The sequence below is a fragment of the Thalassophryne amazonica genome, chromosome 13 (genome assembly GCF_902500255.1).
Source record: "Thalassophryne amazonica chromosome 13, fThaAma1.1, whole genome shotgun sequence".
NCBI classification, from domain to species: Eukaryota; Metazoa; Chordata; class Actinopteri; order Batrachoidiformes; family Batrachoididae; genus Thalassophryne; species Thalassophryne amazonica.
Genome location: NC_047115.1, coordinates 94,588,850 through 94,613,983, shown reverse-complemented (window position 1 = coordinate 94,613,983; position 25,134 = coordinate 94,588,850). Strand labels below are relative to the sequence as shown.

Sequence of the window (25,134 nt, the reverse complement as noted above, 5' to 3'; positions counted from 1 at the left end):
AAAGAAAGAAAAAGAAATACTGAAAAATATAGCAAAATATTAGTTATTCAATAATATCACGTATTTAAGAAATAAACCAAATTAATTAACTAAAGTAATTAATTTTAAAACAAACAGATATGGCGTGTGTCTGTGTTCAAGCGATTTGATAGGTTGAGGGTTGCGCTTGTCAGTGCGGCAGAGGGCAAGGATCCTGAGTCCAGCGATTATGGCAAGGTGGACGAACTAAAGCATGCTTGATTTATTCAAGCAGTGTCAGAGCTGGAGTTCCTGGGATTTGTCAAGTCCACCAAGCAAAAGGCAGATCATGCAGCACGACTCACTTGGGGGGGGTGTTAAGATTTTGCACACGAGTGGAAAAAGCCTAGTGATCACAGACGCAGCGTGCTGCATGAACGAAAGGCAAACTTAATAAGGCTGGCATTTGAGAATGACTTAACCAGGAAATTCAAATCAAATCAATTTTATTTATAGCGCCAAATCACAACAAACAGTCACCCCAAGGCACTTTATATTGTAAGGCAAAAGCCATACAGTAATTACAGAAAAACCCCAACGGTCAAAACGACCCCCTATGAGCAAGCACTTGGCAACATTCAACGGAGAGTGGCGAGATGTCCTTCTCAGAAGATTCAACACGGCATCCAACCAAAGGCTTCAACTCTTCTGAGGTAGGCTAGCATCCAGTTTCCACACAGAATTTTATGTTAAGATATGGACTTTTATGGTAAGATAAAAGTTATGTATTGTTGTAAATACAGTGGTCCCTCGCTATAACACGGTTCACCTTTCGCGACCTCGCAGTTTCGCTGATTTTTTTAGTCCAATTTTGCATGCTTTTTTTTTTTTTTTTTTTTACAGCGCATTGTGTTCTGCGTCCTCATCAAGCAGGCCGGTCACAGCACCGCGAGGGGAGAGCACACGCATTGTGTTCTGCGTGTCTGTTTATAAGAATCTTCTCGCCCAGAAGAAAAAAGAGCACCAACAACTACCCATAACTGTGTTCTTCACTCAGAAAAAGACACCTGCACTGAGGCCTTCAGCGGAGCGGTGCCACGACGAAGAGGTGCGATCAGAGTAACTCTGCAATACTGGTCAGTCACTATTAATAATTTCTTATGTGTCCAACCTCATAAGTTGATCGTTAAAATTAAATTCGTTAGTTCTAAAAGCCATCATAATTATTTATAGGAAAATGTTCTATTTTTATTTCTCAAACAAATGTTTGGGCCTGAAAACAGGTTGGTCTTATTTTTCTACTAAGGTTTGAACTTTGAGAGTGTTTACACACGAGAGAAAAGTGAGAAAATGTTAATGCCTGTTTGAGAAAAGTGTATAAAGTGTGTAGTGAGAGGTTTTACAGCCTTAAAACATCTATAATAACTGTAAAAAAATAACGCTGTCTATTTCGCGGATTTTGCCTATTGTGGGCCATTTTTAGAACGTAATTCCCGCGATAAACGAGGGACCACTGTACAGGAAAGGTTTATCTTTGACCCGTTGTGTGACTACAGAGACCAACCTTTTACGTACGAGGTCTGTCAATAAAGTAACGGTCCTTTTAATTTTTTTCAAAAACTATATGGATTTCATTCATATGTTTTTACGTCAGACATGCTTGAACCCTCGTGCACATGCGTGAGTTTTTCCACGCCTGTCAGTTACGTCATTTACCTGTGAGCACGCCTTGGGAAGGAGTGGTCCCACCCCCTCGTCGGATTTTCATTGTCTGGAAATGGCGGGATGAAAAGGACTTTTTTCCATCAGAATTTTTTCAGAAGCTGTTAGAGACTGGCACCTGGAAACCATTTGAAAAATTTATCTGGCTTTCGGTGAAGATTTTACAGGCTTCACAGAGAATAAGGACTGTTACTACAGCTTTAAGGACCCCTTTAGGGACGCTCGGCGCGCCGCGCTCCGAGCTGCGATGACGCGGCACAAGCCACCGGACCATTTCTAAACGGATGGCTCTGTGGATACGAGACCATCGTGTGCACGTTTTCTGGTTATCACAGGAGCTGGACATCAGCCATTTTCCGGCAGATTTCACTTTTAACAAGAGATTTTGTCATGAAAAGCTGCGCGGAGGCTTCGCGCGTAAAGACCGATTCGCTTTGGAAGCGAGACAACGGAACACCTCCGTTTCGGCGTGTCAGAGGACAAGTTTGGACATGTCCAGCTCTCCACAATTTCTCTGATATTTACTGGACTGGTAAGCATTGAAAGCTGAGATAGACATGTCCAAACTTGTCCTCTGACACGCCGAAACGGAGGTGTTCCTTTGTCTCCCTTCCAAAGCAAATCGGTCTTTACGCGCGAAGCCTCCGCGCGGCTTTCCATGACAAAATCTCTTGTTAAAAGTGAAATCTGCCGGAAAATGGCTGATGTCCAGCTCTTGTGATACCCAGAGAAAGAGCACACGACGGTCTCGTATCCACAGAGCCATCCGTTTAGAAATGGTCCAGTGGCTTGTGCCGCGTCATCGCAGCTCGGAGCGCGGCGCCGAGCGTCCTTAAAGGGGTCCTTAAAGCTGTAGTAACAGTCCTTATTCTCTGTGAAGCCCGTAAAATTTTCACCGAAAGCCAGATAAATTTTTCAAATGGTTTCCAGGTGCCAGTCTCTAACAGCTTCTGAAAAAATTCTGATGGAAAAAAAGTCCTTTTCATTCTGCCATTTCCAGACAATGAAAATCCGACGAGGGGGCGGGACCACTCCTTCCCAAGGCGTGCTCACAGGCGAATGACGTAACCGACAGGCGTGGAAAAACTCACGCATGTGCACGAGGGTTCAAGCATGTCTGACGTAAAAACATATGAATGAAATCCATATAGTTTTTGAAGAAAATAAAAAGGACCGTTACTTTATTGACAGACCTCGTACACCAACATGTATATTGTAGGCTACTAATACTGCAGATTTGTTGGCCTACCACTAAATAAGAATTCTTGAGGTCGGCACCCATGTGAGGTGGTGAAGTGGCCAATCTGAAGGTGAGAATTCGTACACACACTCGGGCTTTATGCTGTTCCATTGAAATCATTTGGGTTTTTTTTATTGTCTGTAACTTGCTTCTAATGGCCATGTGACAGCTATCATTGCCTCGAGCGGTGATCAACGGTGCAATTTAGAACTAGAAATTGCGGGGGACAAAGTGCGAGGCCCGCAGGGCCGAAGCCCATAGGCCGGGGGTCTGGGGGAAGGATCCATCGCCGCTTTAGGCCCCTAGTAGCCAACGGTTTCTAGATAAGCTCAGATGCATTCTGAGCATCCAGAACAGTAATTTTAATGTTTTGAGAAGACCATAAAGTGGACACCATTTGACTTATGCAATTTGAAACTGTGGATATAAGTACTTTATTCTGAGAATAGCCAGTATTGATTTTATTAACATCCTGGTGTAAATAAGGTATCACCACATGTGTAGAACTCAAAAAGAATGATAGGTTGAGTTTTCATTAAAAAACAACTGCAATGTGGTAAAAAAAAAACAGGTTCTTAATAATTATTAACTATTGCATACTGTATTTTTTTCTCAAGATCTGTTTTTGCATAAGTTTGAAAAACAACAGATTATATGTTTAGGATAAATTCCTTATCATTAATTTAATTTTCGAAGTGGCACTAATGACAACACTCATGTTGTTGTCCATTCGGCTGCTCCCGTTTTGTGTTCGGGGTCGCCACAGCAGATACAACCAGATCCGCATTGATATTTGGCACAGGTTTTACGCCGGATGCCCTTCCTAACGCAACTCCAGTGTTACCTGGAGAAACACACACAGCCGCTGGTGTTCCAAAGAGGTCTTCCATCCAAGTACTAACCAGGTCCCGCACTGCTTAGCTTCTGAGATCTTACAGGATCAGGCTGACACAGAGCAGATCAGCAGCACTAACGACAACACTCATACTGAACATAATTTCGCTTGCATAGACTGATTTTGGAGATCAAGCAATAATTGCAGATGGGCTTTCTGAGGTCCCAGGTAGCTTTTCTGATTTCCTTTTCTAACTTTCAGAATTTAGTAAATTAGCATATGGTCCATTGATACTTATGTGTAGACACTAGTCCCTAGAGGCAACTATTTTTGGTTTCAAATCTGGGCAAATGCAGTCCCAGAAAATTCAGAATGTGTCAAACAAGAAACAGGTGTTGTAAACAAGTCAATGCTGCTAAAAATACAAACTTGCAGAAACAAAGATACTATTCTGACATGGTTTTGCACATAAGACTGACATGGTTTGCACATAAGACTGGCATAGCATGTTTCAAGTACACACATATATGTCAGAAGGTGGGGAGGACATACCATATTCTGTCCCCCCTGGTTGAAAAGGTGGGGGGGACATGTCCCCCTATCCCCCACCAAACTGCACCCATGACAGTGATATACAGTAAGATGACCTGAAATGAACCACTGTACATTAAACTGACTTTATTGACGAGTCTGACCCCTTTGCAAAGTGACCAAATTACATATTTGTATTGAGCTCGGCAATGTTTTCACAGAGAAAACCCACCCCGGATGGCCGACCTTGAGAATGCCCTCACTAAGGGGGGGGGGGGGGGGGACCTGTGGAGCCGCCACTGGTAATAACAAAATGAAAAGAAATCACAGCGCTTCTTAAAACTTTTTGAATTTGAGTATATTTTACAGCTTTCCTTGTAGTATAGTGTGATTAAAATACCTTAAATGTCCTAAAACGTACTTAAATTCACATTCTCGACAGACTTGGCAAAACATTGACAAGCAAGAAAAAATAAAATCGAACGCACCTGAGGCGTTTCCTTTAAGCGTGGGGGCGGCGGCTGAGTGACGGGGTGAGTTGGGATTCCATACCGGCGTGCCGCGCTGGCTCCGCCCACCCCGCCATCAATCCCGCTATTTCGAGAAACTTCCAGCCCACTTTTCTACGTCACTCCGAGGAATCTTTAAAGTGGTCGTCGCCTCTATGAAATGTCTCAGTGCTACTCGACAACCAGCAACATGAACGGTATGAAGACACAGACGATGGCGAATAATAACGACAACGAGCCGCTGCCGCTCGGCTGGGAGGTAAAAATCGACCCTCACACCGGGTGGCCTTTTTTTGTGGATCACAACAACCGCACGACGACCTGGAATGACCCCAGACACGACACGAAAAAGGTAAAATAAATCAATAAAGAGAAAGCGCAGCGGGGTAAAGTTGTGTGGTGTTGAGATCGCGGGCTGCGGTGTCTTTTTTTAGTCTGGTTTGTCTGTTTGTGTGTCTGTGGGCCTTGTTGTTGTTCTCCCCCTCCCTCCTCCCTCACAGGCAGCTCAGATAACCTGTTCTAAAGGCTGATCGAGTCCCGGTTATGTCCCCTTTCCTGATCTGACGCCTATAATTACTCGATGAGTCACTCTGCAGGCTGCTGAAGCTGCCTTCGTCTCTCCTGGAAGCTTTTCTTTGACGCTGAAACAGGCGTTAAACTTTTTACCCTACATGGATCGACGCTGGTGTGTCAGCTTCACTTTGGTCCGTCTCATGTGTTCATCTCTTTTAAAAGTCATGTTTCCCAACAGAGTCTGAGGAGGGTAAAGTTTTAATGAAGCCAGCTTTGTCTTGGCAGCCTTTAATCTGAGAGACAGACGCGTATTGCTGTTGTTCAAAGTTAGTGTCCCCGAAGAATCTCTACTGGAAAGACAGCTGTCGCGGGATAAAATTGGTGCAGTGCTGCTGGGCAGCGTGGAGAGTCCCGGGGTGGAATGGCAGAGGGCAAAGGGTCACTCACAGCCACTTCAGAACGTATTACTTACACTGGCTTACTCAATAAATCAGTTTATGTTGCTGTTGGCTGCTCCCAGGCACAAAAGTTGTCGCATGTTGTTCCAGTATTCAAAGGCTTTGTTCCACCACACCTGTTGCATGCATGTCTCACTGACGGTCGTCTTATTGAGGGCTGCAACCAGTAATTATTTTTCACAATTAATTATGAAGGCAGGAGAGGAAGGATCCATCGCGTATTATGTAGTCGTTTCTTGGGGCCTTGTATCGAATTGTATCATTTCTTTTTAAATCTGTATCATGATGTAAAGTCAACTACTGCATGGAAGAATGATAATCTCTTGCAGAAGAATCATAAATGAGGTTCACTGATTGTTCACCAGTTTTGATTACAGGCACCATTCAGTCCCTCTAGATGTCAGGTATTTGGATATAAAGATGCATAATAGTCATAGTGTTTGGAGCTCAGCATGAAGTCAAATTGTTGGTCTGATCCAAACCAAGAAACAAGAGCTTTTGGACTTTAGATTTTGTGCAGTAAGGACAGAAGTCTGATACCATGTACACACCAAAAGAGATTGTTGTATGTTTACAATTTCAGAAGGTGGTTTTCCATAATTGCTGGACCTCACTGATGGTATTAAAAGAATTCAGCTCAAAAATTAAAGACCCTTGATGAACAGGAGACTAGACTGAATAATGTACAACAGAGGATATCACTGGAATATGAAAAAAATTTAATCAAAAGTCTCAACTAAAAAAGGCATTTTGTTCGACTTGAATCTCTGTCATGTAAACAAGATAACGTGCTTCCTATTATAAATCAGAGTTGATCTGGACTCTGCTCTGTACCAGGTGGAGCAGCAGTTTGCTCAGTCCACCTGATTGGATTCATTGTGCTGTAGATACATCTGTCTGTGTGAGCTTGTATAATTCTACCCCAAAGCATTGTATATAAATCTCAAAGTAATTTTTGTTGTCCACCAACCACTGACAGCTGCTGACAGGCCATGTTGTGTAGTGAGAGTGTTCACTCAAAACTGACCAGCATGACGTCCTTTTGTCTTGCAAAAACAGACAATAAAAAACATTAATGCTACCTCTTAATTACACTCTTGAGATCTCAAATAAGGCCTTATTTATCTTAAACTGTTGCTTTGACTGAGCTTCCAAGTTGTTTTTACTAAGCTGACTCAATATTATTATTATTTTTTTCTTTGAAAGCCTATTTCTCAGCATTTTTACCAGCAGCCATTCCATGGTTACTGTGGCAACAGTTTATAAGCTGTGCTGTAAATTACACTATTAATGGTATATAATGGACAAATGCCTTGTTTACAAACACCTACACTTGTGGTTTGTTAGTGAAGATGATTATTCAGGCAAATTTAGCAGTGTGCCACTTAATGTGTGATTCAATTAAATATTTAATTGGTGTTTTTTTTTTTTTTTGGCTATAGTGGAATGTATGTAGATATGCTGCATTTATTTCATTTATTAAATATATTTGGCCATTTGCGTTAATGCAATTTGGTTCCAAGCTTTGACCCGTGTATCCTACAGGTAACTTTCTGAAAAAGGTGGGTGCCTTCCAGAAGAACTGGTGAACAAGCCCTGTTTAATTTCAGTTATTTATAGTACTTGCAGCAGTTATTTTTTGTTGTTCATGGTAATTTTATTTAAAGGACATTCATTGGTCATCACTCATGTTGGTTACATCATGGTAACCGACTTGAGTGGGCAAAAACTCACATTCGATGGCATTTGGCTGCTAATCAACTCTACACTGCATGAGGCACATGGTAGTCATACCAGATACTGACTGGTTTTCTGACTCTCCTCAGACCCCCCCCCCCCCCCCCAGTAAAGCAAAACTGCGCATTTCAGTGTGGCCTTTTATTGTGGCCAGCCTAAGGCACGCCTGTGCAATAATCATGCTGTCTAATCGGCATCTTGACATGCTACACCTATGAGGTGGGATGGATTATCTCAGCAAAGGAGAAGTGCTCACTAACACAAATTTAGACAGATTTGTGAACAATATTTGAGAGAAATGGGTCTTTTGTGTAGAAAATGTTTTAGATCTTTGTGTTCAGCTCATGAAAAATGGGAGCAAAAACAAAAGTGTTAGGTTTGTATTTTTGTTCAGTGTGTATATAGTATGGCACAGCATGATAAATCTGGAGTAGGCAGTTCTCAAAAACTGAGTGACTGTGTACGGAGGAGCTGAGTGACTGAAACCATTAACGCATCCATGACATGGGCAGTACTGAGAAAGTTACGAGTCCTGCTCAATAATTCAACCAGACTCCACCAGTTTTTGTCTGAATGATAGATATTTATCAATCCAGCAGAATACTGGAGTTTGAGTAGAGGGGAACTGTAATGTAACAAGACCATTCAGGACTTTGTAAAGAAGTAACAGTATTTGGAAATTAGGCTAATTTTGAAAGATGTGGGTAGCCATTGTAGTTCTGGTGAAACTGCCGTGACATGTTCTCGCTTTATAGTTTTGGATAATAATCTTGCAGTGGAGTTCTGAATACAATGAAGCCAACTTTAACATTCTTAGTAGGATAATCATATCTGGGTTGAATAAAACTAAAGCATTCAGAGAAGACATACCTCTGATTATTGGTAATTTCTCAGTTATTTTGGATCGGTAATTAGTAGGAATACATTAGGGTGTCTTAAACATGTAACTACCTTATTACAGCAGTGTTACAGTAAGGATGCTTCTGAATTGCTACATCTTAATGATCTGGATCAAATTCAAAGGTTGTTTCATAAAAGTGAATGTGATGCGTCACACTCTGCTTGATAATTACAGCAGAGTACTAAGTTACATAATCCTTATTATAGACAGCTATATAGATAATCATCAAATATGGCCTGAATCACTGATTTAAAAAATTGCAAATATTTAATAGGAGTCAGTTTACCGAATTTCATTTAAGGTGGCCTTTTTAGTTACTTTTAAGTAGTTAAAAAGTACCTGGATTCCTGGTGAACACATTACTTTACTCAGTCCAACAGTCTGTCAGCACTCAGAAGTATGTTGCCCTTTATGACACCATAAGGTGGATAATTGAAATGTTAAAAGATAAGGAAGTATTTTGAGGATAAAGGTTTTTAAGTAAGGTCATTTGGATACAGGAACAGATTTACTGATGTAAACTGTTGCCCCAGTTTGAAAATGGGCTAAAATCAAACTCACTGCTAATTGTAACAGATTAGATTAGATAGAACTTTACTGATCTCTTAAAGACTCCCTCAGAGAAATTGAGGTTCCAGCAGAACTGTATAGCAGCACACAGGGTAAGAAGCACACAGAGTATCAAACGTGACATCATTTACTAAATGTACAATGGCGATACTTGCCCTGCTGAAATTACATGTAACATTTAACCTTTTTAATTATTTTTGATCTCCATGTATTTGACACTGAAATAATGTAAATTCAAATTTAAAAGATAATTCAGTCCTCGGCATGTTGTTCAACTGCATTTGAACCACAGGTGGTCCTTCAAAGTACAGAGAAGTTCTTTTTGGGGGTTGGTGATGGGATTAGTATGGGGTTAAAATTGTCTCATTAATATTTGTAAATGCATGCAGGGTGATCTACAAATAATCATTGATTTGCAAATGTGTTCAGATATCCACAAATGCAAATTTCATATTTGTAACTTGTAAATTGGTCTTTGCAAATAATGTTGTATTTGCAAATATAAAGCTTAATTTGTAAAAAAAAAAAAAAAAAAAAAAATTACATTTGTAAAACTGGAAATTGTATTTGTGAATCGAGTTTCAGCATTTGTGGATCACCAATTACACGCATTCATCGCTTTCCTCTGTGACGTAATTTTGAGACATTCTTTTCGCGAAATCCAGATCCAAAAACAAATGCCTACTGATTTGCAAATGCACACTGGATATCCACTAGATGGCAGTGTGGTTCCATTCATTGATGTGGCAAGCTGAAACTATATGCTCCTGGATGAGAGAAGACCGACATTTCAGAATAAATCATTTCACATTACCGTAATGGAGGCGTCTGATGGATGGGTATGTATGTGGTGATATTGTCTGCAAAGTCAGTTATTTTTTAAAAGGTGAATTATTTTTTAAAAGGAGGTAATCAAATAAATACCAAGTCGTGAGCTCTAACAGAAAAGCAACATGGAGCTCAGCACAGAAAGTGCTACAGTGGGAAAACTAGCATGAAGAGTAAGAACCGCTAAGGAGACGATCAAAATACAAACTCATCTCGAATCCCAGCCTGACCAGAAAATCACTAAGAGCCCTTGGGCAAGGTCCTTAATCCCCTATTGCTCCTGTTGTGTAGTGAGCACCTTGTATGGCAGCAGCCTGACATCGGGGTGAATGTGAGGCATTATTGTAAAGCGCATGATGCAGATGGAAAAGTGCTATATCAATGCAGTCTATTTACCATAAATAATAACCAACTCCAAGAACAGAAGGAGAACTAATATGGAAAAAAGAAGTGACCAACGTGCAAACAGTGGGGACAAATTGGATAACACAGATGTATCACAGAGACACCACTAAAGGGGCATAGATAATAACAGACAAGCATTGCCCACAACAGTCAAGGGAACTGGGAAAGGAGCCCTCTCATTTTGAGCTCTTGATAGGGGGATATATCTAATTCTTGGGTGGTCACTCTAATGGCTGGAACACTCGAGGAGTAGCAGCTGTTGTGGCTGAACTGCTTCTTCCAATGGTGTCAGGTATTACTCTGTCAACAAGCATATTACAAGCAGCAGACTTGGTTACTCTTGACAAATGACAAGATATGGGGTCTTGGGGACCATCACCTTGGGGAGGTGATGGTCTAGTGGCTAAGGAGTGAATGTGAGGCATTATTGTAAAGCGCTATAAGCATCTGATGCAGATGGAAAAGCGCTATATAAATGCAGTCCATTTACCATTTGTCTGTTGTGTCAATGTGTGCTCTGAACAGTAATATCGCAAAGAGAGAGACATTCTGTTTGCAGCTTTACCTGCTGATAGACGGCTTTACCAGAAGTGACGCTTCACAGACAAATGATTTTTTTTTTTTTTTTAATACAGCCTGTTTCATTGATACAGTTGGCTACAACAGTTGCATCTGCCGCAGTAGTTCTAATAAAATGGTGAAAATAGCTCTGTCCTTTTTAACATTACAAAATTTTAGGGACTGAGCTGTTGCAACCTGGTTCCAGTGTCCAGAGCTGCACTGCTAGACCTTAAACTCCAGTACTGGTGATGCAGCTAAGGAGTTCATCATGTTCTTGTGTGAAGATGCGCGAGAGTCCTGCAGAATTGCAGGGTCAGTAGAAGTGACCAGTTTTTGAAAACTGATGATACTGACAGATGTTTTGTTGCTTCTTAAAGTCCTGCAGACTGCGATCTGCTCAGTGTCCCAGATATAATATGCCTATACTTCAAGATCTGGCTGTTTCTGGGGCGTTTATATGCAAACTACATTGAGGATTTGCATACATGGACATGTCAAATGGAAAGTGGGACAAGATCTGAAGTGCAACCTGGATGATGCATGTCAACAAATGTTGACAGAAGGATGTGTGTCATCTCAGAGGGCTCTCTGAATATCATCCAGAGGAGTCTCAGTGTACAGCTTGTTCACAGTTCCGGGATTTCACCCTATAAAGTCTGTTGTTAGTTTCATTGGACACTGTAGTGTCGTTTGAGGGCAGGCACTGAAGGGTTAAAATATGACTCGTATTATGCAGTACTTCTACTTCTGGGGACAGCCCTCGTCTGTCCACATCAGAAACACGGCACTTTGAGTTTTTGAGCAAATTACATACAAAGCGAAAATGCAAAGAAAGTGACAATGCGGCAGAAAGTGCACATGTGTTGTGGTTAGTTTATGAACCGGAGCTCAAACATGTCGAGGCGGTTGTGCAGGCGAGAGAACATAGCTACTCTGTCAAGGTGAAGTGGGTAGGCTAACACTTACCGACACAACCACTCCCATTTGCCTCATCTTCACTTCTCCACTGGGAACCAAAAAAACTGCACTTTTTGCGACTGCTTCGGTGATTGTGCAGACTTTCCCCGGAAGTGGTCAAATCCCGCAATATCACATAGGGGTTCAAACGAGACTGCACTGCCCCATTGAAATGGTTTGATGAAACCGGTTAATTTGTTTCCAGCTTCACCGTCTGAGGTTGATGGACTCATGTTTCTATTAATAAATCGGTGGAGCTATGACCCCTGATGCAAGAGACCAAAGATACATTATCCACAGTTTCTCCAATTACATCCACAAATGCCTGTAACGCCATCAGAGTTGTCATGTCTCGTACCTTTACGGTCATTGTACATACATGTATACAGTCAAATTCATCCTCTACATGTAACCCTTCCTAAATACAATTAGACACAACCCAACCTCTAGGAACAGTGGGCGGCCACAGTTTGGGGCCCAGAGACCAACTCCAGATGTAGAGACGCTGCCTTGGTCAGGAGCAGAAAAAGGAGCAGACCCTAAAAAAAATCGTTTTTGATTGTGGGAGGAAACCCACACAGACACGGGGAGATCATGCAAACTCCACACAGAAAGGCCGGGAAGCAATCCCACAGCCTTCTTACTGTGAGGCACCAGAGCTAACCACTACGCCACTGTGTTGGTTTGCCTCAGCAGTCTTCTTGCATGGTCACTCCATTTTTGAGAAGTACCTACACAACATCAATTTACCATACAGTACCATGTTCTGTTTTTTTGTTGTTTGTTTTTTTTTTTTTTTGAGTGATGCAAATGAAGACTAAAACATATGTTACTTGGAAACTGTGACAGCTGGTGGTATTGATTTTTAGGAGAATGCATCTTCACTCCTTCAGGGAGGTAGATTTGTTACAGGGCTACATTGTTTCACTTGGTGTACCTAATAAATTAGCACTTGAATGTATTTGTGTCCAGATACAGTAATCTCTTTCTCTCTGTCAGTCTATCACCTTTCATCAGATGACAGTAATTACTGTATTTAACGATCATGGTGTAGAACTGCAAACTATTCAGGTGGCCCTTCAGATCACGTTATGTTACTCTGTCTATGTAGGAGGGTGTTTAATGTAGTTGAACAGTTGAAATGCTTTAAAACTCACCATTTGTAGTTGTGCAACTGCATGCTGTTAACCATCGGCTTCTTGTATTGAATTCAGCCTGTGAGACTAGCTTTGATTCAAGGCTTTAAATATGCCAGAGTGCTTCACCTGCAATCTTTGCTTCAAATTGTGTGATATCCTACCTTGATATCTAACATTATCAATTGACAATTAGGCATCGTAACTTCGTTAGTTCATAGTCGGCTTCTTGTTTTGAATTCAGCCAGCGAAACATTTCGAGTCACAGCTTTGAAGAGAGCCGTAAGATTCCATTAAGTGCTTCATGCTGATCTTTGCTTTGAATGATGTGTGAGGATCACAAGCGCACGCAGATGAAATAAGAGAAGTATTTGGTAGTTTGACTAGTAGTGCAGCAGATAACTGAAACAATCCTTCACTTGGTGATGCAAGCATCAGATTTGACATGAATGTTCTTCATAAATCAGTGTTTGAAGAAAAAGTGCTGGCCACTTGAAAATCCAATATGGTGGCCAGGTAGGGGTCAGTGAAGAATTGCACAGGGGTCAAAATCTAAAAATGCTCTAATCATATTGAAAGCTATACCACATTATGTGTCTGGTCCCAAAGATTGCAAAAAGGTATAGTTTGGATGATCTATGACTGAATGTTCTGGAGTTATGGGATAAAAACAGCAAGAATGGTGACAAAGGTCAATTTCAGTTTATACAGGAGTCAAAAGTTAAAGTTGCCCCAATTTTGGTAAAACGTGGTGCAAATTATTGGTTGAACTAATAGGATTAATAAATGGAATAGTTCTGACTGTATTGAATGCTTGGTCTGCAAGGTAAATGTCAAACAATGTCGACGTCCACTGGATTCTATGGCATGTGACAGACGTTACCCTGTAACGTGACAACTAAGCATGACACACGGTGCAGACTGTTCCTTTTTAACACATTAACTCAACCAAAAATTTGCATCACAGTTTACAAAAATTGTTGCAGTTTTATCTTTTGACCCCTGTACAAACTGAAACTGACCTTTGTCACCATTCTTGCTGTTTTTACCCCATAACTCCAGAACAGTCAGACATAGATAATCCAAACTATACCTTTTTGGAATATTTATAATCAGACAAATAATGTTATACTTTTCAATATGATTGGAGCATTTTTAGATTTTGACCCCTGTGCAATTCTTCATTGACCCCTACCTGGCCGCCATATTGGATTTTCAAGTGGCCAGCACTTTTTTCTCAAACACTGATTTATGAAGAACATTCATGCCAAATTTGCTGCTTGCATCACCAAGTGAACAATTCTGGCCAGAAATCATACTTACCTGCTTCACTATTGGAACACAAAAGCAGTCACCTGGTGGTCATCGCTGTACCAGTAATTTTTCCGGCCAGAGTGACAGTGGGTGAGTGACCCTCCTGCACTGGGTGAGTGATTTCTCCATTCCCCAACAAAACTAAATAAAAAAAAAAAAAAAAAAAAAATGGATCAAGGAGTTACTGTGATGCTACAAAACACCTCGATTTGTTATTCGGGATGAAACGGGAAGGAACTGTGCTCTGTGGAACAGGGGCATTAGAGAGATGTACCTATGACCTTGGTTCAGTTGCTTATCAAAGAGGAAACTCACAAAGGTGCCCTGGAGCGAGGTCCTGAAACCCCGTACTGCTCTTGCTGTGCAGTTGTGCCTTTGCATGGCAGCAGGCTGATGTTGGTGTGTAACTATATGAGGCGCAGGTGTTTTTTTTTTTATTTCTGCATTTTATAGTTCATACAGTTCTACTCATGTTACTTATTTTAGCATATTGTTTCATCCTGTTTTTGTTGTTGTTATTGTTGTAGTGGATTTAAATGTTTTCGGTAGGGACTGCTGGGATCGGCTCCAGGCCCCCCGTGACTTTTAATTGGAGTAAGCTGTTGAAAATGAGTGAGTGAGGTGGGAAGGGGCTCTTGAGAACTTTGATGTCATTGTTTCATTTGCCTGCATAATGACCATTAAGACATATGCCTATTTGTTTCTGCATGTGTGTCTGTTAGGGATGTGGAGATTAATCGATACGAATTGGTATCTAGATACAAACTGCGCAATGCGAGTGTATCGATTCATTCAATGTGCATTGACTCAATCGACAGATGAAATCATGATGGATCGGTCGCTGCATGCTTGCATCAGTTGTGTTTTTTTTTTTTTTTTTTTTTTTTTTCTGACTCACATTGAATGCACCATGGAGGGAAGCCTGAAAGCAAAGTACGCTTCTACCGCAACAAATCTATTTTAAAATGGGGGCCCACAACAATGGTGCAAGGAGTTTTAGGAGATTTTTGATGCACCTAAAACATTTAAATCAGGCATTTGGAATTATTTTGGTTTAAAAAAAAAAAAAAAAAAAAAATAGGAATACTTGACAGTGGTGGTGCAGCTTAGGTAAAATTTCCATACAAATTGTGCATTTTGTGATAAAAGAATGGAATTTGGCACACATATTCTAAATTAGGCAATAGTCTGTCAATGAGTGAGTCACTTTACGTCAGTCAATGAGTGATGTTGTCTTACTGTTTCAGTTCTGACAGTGTGATCAAACAGGTTCCACATATGAGGGAACTGATTCCTGTTCCTGTTCCAGAACATTGAATCTGGTAAATTTGCTGCTTATAAGGAGTAAAACAAATTCTGTGCCTCTAGTAGAATCAGAAGAATACCATACTAAATTGCAGCTTCTTATTTTCGATTTAAATTTTTGGTATAATTTCTTTGCATCATATTGAATCGCATCCTATCACATTGTGAGGAATTGAATCGGCATCAAATTGCATTGAATTGAGAACAAGAATGAATCGTATCGAATCGTTGTCAGTGATGAGATTCACATTCCCAGTGTCTGAGTGAGGACTCTACTGCAAACCAGATTTACTGATGGGTGCAGATAAAGTGACCTGAACTTCATTGTAAAGCACTTTGAGCGTCTGCTTTGGATGTAAAAGTGCATTCTGTTATTCAAGGGATATCTAGAATGGGGACAATAAACCTAGATGGTTGTTGTTGTTGTTTGACGTTTGTCCTTTAAAGGTCAAAGTCAAGGTCAGTGCTTACAAAATGTAGTTACATTTCACTTGCAAAGCTGATCCTTAATTTGCACCTTATCAAAATCATACACTTAAATAGGTCATAAAAAATTAAATGGATATCATTACATTATGATGAATTTAATGGAGGGAAACGTCTGCAAATTTATATAGCTTCCCTGTTGTTGTAATAAACCCTGAAGTAAGTATAGTTAATGCACACAAAGCCATGTGTTATGGTACCACCGTACCACAATAAATGAGTTTGCACAAGTCACTCTCTGGGTGCCCCTTTTTCAGATCTAGAGTCGAAGATGCCGAGTTACTGCAGTTTTAGAAGTTCAGAGTTGTGTTACTGCAAAATGTGAACATTTAGTAACTTAGTTACTTGAAAGTAAACCAGAAGGGATTGCTTTAATATGACACCATATGGAAAAACCCAGTGACTGTGTATCTGTTTGTCAGGTCAGAGAGGTGTCAGCAAACGGACCCAACATACCACCAGAACCAAGTCCACAGGAGTTGCAGAAGACTTTCGTGAGAGAGATGAAGCAACCCACTCTTCGTCCAGGTTATGTCCCAATCCCAGTGTTCCATGAGGGTGCAGAACTCCGACACCAACACCACCCAAGTTATTCCTACATCCAGCCGTCTGCTCCACAGAATACTCGAACAGAAGGGCACATGCCTTCCCCAACGCAAGGTCTCCACTGCAGGCCAAGATCACCTTTACATGGACTGTCAGACAGCTGCTCCCCTGAGCCTGGAAAGTCTGCCTCGCCAGTGTCACACCCAGCAGAGGTAAGATTAGTCATGCAGGCTGGATGGATGGCCGACTCTTGTCTAAGAAGCACCTCAGATTGTATTTTGGAATGATTTGAATGACCAAGGAGAATTCTCACTGTTTCAATTTGGCATCTTATGTTTAAGGTTTACACGGCCCCTCTTCACCAATCCCCACGACCCAGCAGCACAGGTCTTCAACCAGGTTACATCTCCATCCCCGTGATCCATGAGGGTGGAGGAGGCCAGGCACAACCCCACCCTCAGCCAAATCCTTCGATTTACTCTCAGCGTGTCCCATACTCAGAGCATCAGCAGCCTTTCCATCGCTTTCAGACGGAAGAATGGCCTGTTTATTCTGGCATAATGCAGCCTCCCCGGGAAAGGGCTTCCCCGATACTGCTTCCTCAGCATCGTGATGTTGCTGCTGGTCACTTCCCACCTCATGCTCGAAGCCAGTCACCTGTTATAACACATATGATGGCAGAAAGATCACAGGTAATCTGACTTTTTGTGCCTTTGTTTGGATTTGTCATATAAACCAAAGCAGCCTCAGATACAGTACCTTCACCCCCACAGACGAGTTCTCTGCTGCTTCATGGAGATACTTTTATCTGGCCCTGTGTTGAATATTACAGTAGGTGATCTTGTATGAGACCTATAAAAACAAGGGTTTCAGCAAACAAAAGATTCAGATCATCATTTTGTGCACATCATTATACATTAGCTAACTGATAACTACACATTTAGTCCTGCATGTTTTTGACATTCTGATAATGCAATTCACCATTCACACTTAATGCTGTCCTGATGCAAAATCAACAAGGCTGGATATATATGAAGGCTGGATAAACATATATAATATGTGCCATGCCCCTCGGATGCCACGTCCCAGGAGTGGTGTGCATTCTGTTTTGTTTTTCTCCTTACCGCTGGGAGTTGCTGCTACTGTCCCTCTCTCATGCTTTCGGGAGGAGGTGGGGTCAGCCTGCTCTGTGTGTCAGCATAGACCAGGGGTATTCAACTCCAGTCCCTGAGCGCCAGTGTCCTGCAACTTTTAGATGCATCTCTACTTCAACACACCTGAGTCAATTAATGAGGTCATGAGCAGCACTCTTGAGAACTTGACTGCATGCCGAGCAGGTAATTCAGCCATTTGATTCAGGTGTGTTGGACCAGGGACACATCTAAAAGGTGCAGGACACCAGCCCTCGGGGACTGGAGTTGAAGACCCCTGGCATAGACTATGTAAGGGGCGCTTAGAGTAGACAGCATGCAACAGCGAACCAGCCTGTATCACTCTGTTCAGAAAGTTTGGAAGAATAAATGGAATTGGTTACTTTACATACAAGGAACCTAAAAGCCAGAGCATACAATTCACATTTGTGTTGAATCGCTGTCCCTGTATGGCATCAGACTGCTGCATGTGCCTTTAAGACAACACCACGAACATATTGCATGACTTATTAATTTGACATCTTCACAGATGAGATGTTTACTGAGTAGTGATGCTGCTTACAATGATTTTTAATCTGTGCAGAGTGATGCTTTATGATGATGTAATTTCTGCAAAAATCTAACAAACTTAAACTTGACAAAATATTGAAGGTGGTCTGGCGCAACATGTCGTGGAACCAGTTAAAACAAAGAAAACCGCTATAAAGTAAATTCATCCAATGCTGATTACAAGAGCTGTAATCCAATTCAGAACTCCGTTAAGCCTGGATCCCACCAAATAATGAAGGATGAATAATGAGCCACGCATGGGTGTGTCAGTGATTAATCGAAGAATGACTCACATTTTCATCTCACGCATCTGCTACTAAGGTGCCTCTCTGTACCCTGCATGTGCCATGTAGCAGCTTCTAGTAAGCCACAACCGACCGGTCATTAGGGCCTCGAATGGCTCGCATCATCCAGGCTAAGCTACGTAACGCCATGATAACACCTTGAGCCCTCCCACACCTGGTCCCTTTAAAGTGTGGGTTTTCAATTCACAGCAGCATTTAAAGGTGTCACATTTTTTTAAACAGTCCAAAAATAGATGCTCCAGTACAGACCCACGGTTGTGCCCTGTGCGCCAGATTGCTGTCCACCTGTAATGCACCAGACCAGCTACAACCAAACCAAGGGTTGTTGGACAGCCACCTCTGTGGCTTGCTGGCTTTTTTTCCTGGCTTTAAACACAGTCATTTTCACACAGTGATCCCACTTTTAACTTGGTGTTCGTCCATTTATTTCTGCAAAATCGCTCTTTTGCGCACGCTGCCATTCTCCATACACAATGACGTGGCCGCTTTAATTATATACACCTGCTGCCGCAACTCATGTAGATCACTTTAACATATATACTGTATATATTTCTTCCGCAGCTTACAAGTCACCGTGATACAACTTTTTGTGTTATGTCTACAAAATCAGTTTTTTGGGCACGCTCCTATTGTGTTGGTGCACAGCTCTGCGCTGCTTCACTGGAGTTCTTTCTTCCGCGGCTTTAAACACACATCCATTTTTAACTGTTAGTCTATTATTGACTGAAAAATCACTCTTTTGTGAGCTGGCGTTCTACCTAAATGCTCCTTTGGAGCGTGATGAGTCACTGACTCAAGGCGCAGTGCGCGCACACAGCAGAGCTCATGCGATTCATTAACAAGATACTAAATCAACCATAGACATACCTTAACAGGGAGGAACTGTTTTATCAAACTATAAAACATTAAAAATAGTTACCTTTAGCTCTTCCAAAATACATTCCACATGGATCAGGAAAGAGGGGAAAAAAGCATCCATGAAACAGTCCTCTGTGATTCCAGAAGTGATTAGGTGTTTTCAGCATCCAAGCTTTGGCAGAATATGATTAGTCTGCTACAAAATAATTTTTTTTTATATAGTGTCCAGCGCACAGAGCAGGTGGAATTGTGTGCGCAAGAAGGCAGCTGCTCCAAAAATCGCCTCTCAGGTCCTGCATAGCTGCCAGGCACACACATAATGGGCTTTTAGCAGCCTCGTAAGCACCACGCAAATCCCTCCAAGATGTCATAGTAACTCGTACAGAAACTGCGCCATATGCTGTTGTTGCTAAATTTTGAACATCTTGAAATTAGTGCCATGCTCAAGGAGGAGCCTCGTGAACTGAAGATAATGTCTCTAATGCTGCGTTCACACCGGGCGCGACACGAGCGAGTGCAGCCACAGGTTGCCATGTAATCCCTATGTAAGGACGCATTTTGGCGCCAAACTGCACAGCGCGACGCGAGTGAAGCGATTTTGCGCGTTTGTGGCGTGATATTGCGTCACGTCACATCGTGTTGCCCTCCTCCCCAAGTTGAAAAATCTGAACTTTTTCGTCTCTTCGCGCCACAATGACCAATCAGGGACTGAATATGTAGTGATGTGGAGATGTCTGGAGTTTGACTGAAGATGTGAACATGTCCTGTTTCTGGTAGCAGCCTGTGAGCAGGACTTATGTCTCTTTTGTCCTTTATTTCACAATTATGAGAGAGTTTTTGGAGCAAGCAGCAGCACCACAGCAGCGGGAGCAGAGTTTCTTTTTATTTTACGTGCGCTTGCGAGGGAATCGTCCATGGAGATTATTTTACTTATTAAATTAACTACACAGATGTACAACCCCTGGCAAAAATTATGGAATCACCGGCCTCTGAGGATGTTCATTCAGTTGTTTAATTTTGTAGAAAAAAAGCAGATCACAGACATGACACAAAACTAAAGTCATTTCAAATGGCAACTTTCTGGCTTTAAGAAAAACTAAGAAATCAAGAAAAAAAGATTGTGGCAGTCAGTAACGGTTACTTTTTTAGACCAAGCAGAGGAAAAAAATATGGAATCACTCAATTCTGAGGAAAAAATTATGGAATCACCCTGTAAATTTTCATCCCCAAAACTAACACCTGCATCATATCAGATCTGCTCGTTAGTCTGCATCTAAAAAGGAGTGAACACACCTTGGAGAGCTGTTGCACCAAGTGAACTGACATGAATCATGGCTCCAACACGAGAGATGTCAATTGAAACAAAGGAGAGGATTATCAAACTCTTAAAAGAGGGTAAATCATCACGCAATGATGCAAAAGATGTTGGTTGTTCACAGTCAGCTGTGTCTAAACTCTGGACCAAATACAAACAACATGGGAAGGTTGTTAAAGGCAAACATACTGGTAGACCAAGGAAGACAAAGCGTCAAGACAGAAAACTTAAAGCAATATGTCTCAAAAATCGAAAAATGTACAACAAAACAAATGAGGAACGAATGGGAGGAAACTGGAGTCAACGTCTGTGACCGATGATGAAATCATTTTTCAAGATGATAATGCATCTTGCCATAGAGCAAAAACTGCAAAAACATTCCTTGCAAAAAGACACACAGGGTCACTGTCAATGAGCAGATCTGATTTGATGCAGGTGTTAATTTGGGGGATGAAAATTTACAGGGTGATTCCATAATTTTTTCCTCAGAATTGAGTGATTCCATATTTTTTTCCTCTGCTTGGTCTAAAAAAGTAACCGTTACTGACTGCCACAATCTTTTTTCTTGATTTCTTATAGTGTTAAAGCCAGAAAGTTGCCATTTGAAATGACTTTAGTTTTGTGTCATGTCTGTGATCTGCTTTTTTTCTACAAAATTAAACGACTGAATGAACATCCTCTGAGGCCAGTGATTCCATAATTTTTGCCAGGGGTTGTATAATAAAGCAAATGGTGACTGGTTTCTAAACACAATTATGACAGTTTTTTTGGGAAAGAGCGAGGAGCAGCCTCACAGCAAGCAGTGGAGTTTCTTTCTTTTTTTTTTTTATCTTTACGTGCGCGCGCCAGCCAGCACCTGTTGAACATGCTTTTCTCTTTGAAAGCCTGAGGAAAATGGGACGTTCAAGACATTGTTCAGAAGAACAGCATAGTTTAATTAAAAAGTTGATTGGAGAGGGGAAACTTATACGCAGGTGCAAAAAATTATAGGCTGTTCATCTACAATGATCTCCAGTGATTTAAAATGGACAAAAAAAAATAAAATAACCAGAGACATGTGGAAGAAAACAGAAAACAACCATCAAAATGGATAGAAAAATACCAGAATGGCAAAGGCTCACCCACTGATCAGCTCCAGGATGATCAAAGACAGTCTGGAGTTACCTGTATTACCTGTTTTACTAATAGCCCAATTTCATAGCCTTAAGAGTGTGCATATCATGAATGCTTGGTCTTGTTGGATTTGTGAGAATCTACTGGTACCTTGTTTCCCATGTAACAATAAGAAATATACTCAAAACCTGCGACTTCTTCTATTTCTTTGCATTTACGCACAAAAGCGAGAAAATAAAAAGAGCAAACGGGCTACTGCAACAAGTTTTGCTTCGGTTGCTATGTTGACAAACAGTGACGACAGCAATTTGAGACGGGCAGTCCCCCCCCCCCCAAGGCGGAGGGGTGTCTCAATTCATAGGGCTAGGGGTGGGCAATCATGTGCCATAAAGGGCCGAGACATTGCAGGTTTTCCTTGCTACCAGTCACCTTTGCAGGTGATTTCATTAATGTTCAGGTGTCTCAGCGGGTGATTTCATTGATGACCAGGTGTTTATGTGCAGGGGAGAAGTTCATCAGCAACCCACCTGGTGTGGTGATTGGTTGCAAGGAAAACCTGCAGTGTCTCGGCCCTCGTTGCCCACCCCTGGGCTAGAGACATTCCCCTTCTTTTAAAGGAGAAGGGGAAGGCGTACAAATAGAATTGAGATTGGGCCTGTATGTTTTCATTTCGATTATGAAATATCCTAATGGATTGTTTTTACCCTCTAGCCCCATCATCATGTCCCCACAAGGGAGGCACCTTTGAAACTGGAGCAGGAACAACAATGCACTCAGCAGAAACCAGAGAGCCCTCGCCCGCTACCCACAGAAACTGACAGCCAAAGGTTCCAGCCTCCGCCACCTCAGTCCCCTCAACAGTTCCAGCCTCCGCCACCTCAGTCCCCTCAACAGTTCCAGCCTCCGCCACCTCAGTCCCCTCAACAGTTCCAGCCTCCGCCACCTCAGTCCCCTCAACAGTTCCAGCCTCCGCCACCTCAGTCCCCTCAGCAGTTCCAGCCGCCTCCACCTCAGACAACCCCACAGCTTCTGCACCCACAACAGTTAAAACAGTCACAGCAACAGTTCCCTCGGCCCCAGGAACCAGAACAGCCACCACTACCCCAACATACTGCAGATATCACCGTCCAAATACCATTGAAACCAGAGATCCAGGACACGGCTGCTGGTCCACCAGAGGCCCCACCTGTAACGGTAGAAGCCGAAAAAGCTGCTCAGTGCCCGATCCACCCAGGCTTGGCTAAGGTCCAAGAGATAGACACACGGGTCGCTAAACTGGAACAGGAGGTGAAATGTTTTGATGGAAAGAGAAATGATAAGAAGTACTTATTACTGGAGGAACTGCTAACCAAAGAGCTTTTAGCACTGGACTCTGTTGACCCTCAAGGTCGTGCCGATGTGCGCCAAGCAAGACGTGATGGAGTCCGTCGAGTTCAGACCATACTGGAACAACTGGAGCAACTGGAGGAGCAGACAAGTGGGCCTGCTGGTGATACGTCTGTGTCGAAAGGAGAACCTGACATGATCAGCAAGGCGAACATAGAGGCGGCAAAGGAGATCTCATAACTGCACTGCTCACAATTAAGGGGAGAGAAGAGGCTGTATATTTGATAGTGAAGGAGTCTGCTGTGGCCAATGCTCTTCCTCTTCTCTACAGCATTTGTGGAACTTGCATGTATTGATTAACGTGTTGGTATTTCCTGCAATTCAGCACATAATTGACGATATCTCAGTGCAGTCACAGTTTTCAGGCCAATGTTGTTGCCTTCCATGTTCTGCAAATGTCTTCATAAAAAGACAGCTGCTTGATCGCGTTGTCAACATTTTCTAGTCAAATCAATGAGGCCTTTATCAATAAATGTAAGAAAAGTATTTTCTTAAGAAATGTTACATGTAGTTGCCTTTTTTTTTTTTTTTTGTCCTGATCGAGTATTGTGTAAAGGTTTTCTTTATTCTTTCAAAGATCAATAATTGGTGCATTAGCACAAACGTGGTTTTACAGTGATTACACCAAACTTCAGAATTCAACAGAAGAGCATTTTCCCCTTTAGATCCTCCGAGCCACACTGAAGCTGCTTCATCCACAGTGAATTTTTATTTTTTTTTTCATGCTGCTTTTTGGTGGTATTTGCACTTTGCCATGTTTGAAACGTATCATGCTGAAGGCTCAGCAGCACTTGTTTTGAATGATATCGGTTACACAATTGATGTTTGTATCTGCTTTGTTTTACTGACTGAAAAGCAGTATTTGGTATTTATAGCATTATATAGTATTTTGGTAATTTTTGAATGTGAAATGCCAAAATGGGTGAGAGATGTGCATCTTACTTGAGATGTGAGACAATCAGTGCTTGATGCTAATTACGTTTGAGTGTCCTTGTATTCTTACCAAAGCCACAATCTGTAAGAGCACTTGAAGAAAATGTGTAAAACCTCAAATACAACTCTATGAAATAATCGGATTGCTTGACAGCAGATGCGCTGCAAGAAAATGTCAGTGTCATCTAGAAACTGTTAGTGTTGCGTTATGGGGTAAGATTTTATTTTTTTTAATCTGTATGTTGGTGTTACTTTATGCCAAACAGTTCTACAAATTATGGCTTGTGGTTTAGTGTTCATCACTGTTTTAACAGCAGGTCAATGCATTGCTGAAACCAAGTCACATTGGTGTGGTTTAAAATAAAATGTATTTGACATGGACTAATACTGGCTTCCCAGTGACTGTGAGGTTATTGTTTTCTGAAGTAGCCGTTGGCAACATATCGGGTTGTATCAAGTTGCGCCTCCTTAAGTAATCAAAGTAGTGGGACAGATAGGAAAATATCACTACAATTATGCGTTTCATAGTAAAAACACTACATTTTGTGCAGATGTTTTGATATACACATAACGTATACATACACAAAGCTCAATTTTGTAAAATAAATTGTGTTGGAATCGTTTCACCATAGCAAAACGGAACACGATCACTTGTGTATGATGCAGCAGGGCAAATAGGGGTGTTTCAGTATGATCGGAACACAGTGGTAAAATGGATGGTCGACAACTTTCCAGCACAATTATACTTTTCTCAAACTGGGCTATATTTACATTTTCATGTCTAGTATGTAAAACAGACATCATAATGGTTCTTGGCTGAAGGAAACCCCTACATGAGTTGCTCCATGAGGTGATTTCATGAATGAACTCATCCCATCTGCTCAAAGTGATGCCAAGCAGTGAAATTACCTGCTGGAGTTGGTGGCTGCAAAGAAACCCTGCACTCTTGGCCCTTCCTGGAATACTTTGGACACCACTGGTCTAAACCGTGCGACACCTGATCCATCAGCTT

At 41.7% G+C, this 25,134-nt stretch overlaps 1 protein-coding gene across 1 annotated transcript; it reads left to right on the top strand.

Annotated features, from left to right (window-relative positions):
- Positions 1-4,907: 4,907 nt before the first annotated feature.
- bag3 (BCL2 associated athanogene 3) lies at positions 4,908-23,612 on the top strand. Its single transcript, XM_034184165.1, has 4 exons — positions 4,908-5,147; positions 16,389-16,724; positions 16,854-17,204; positions 22,515-23,612. The coding sequence occupies exons 1-4, from the start codon at positions 4,956-4,958 to the stop codon at positions 23,367-23,369; spliced, it is 1,734 nt and encodes a 577-aa protein (XP_034040056.1). The 5' UTR covers positions 4,908-4,955; the 3' UTR covers positions 23,370-23,612.
- The last annotated feature ends 1,522 nt before the right edge of the window (positions 23,613-25,134 follow it).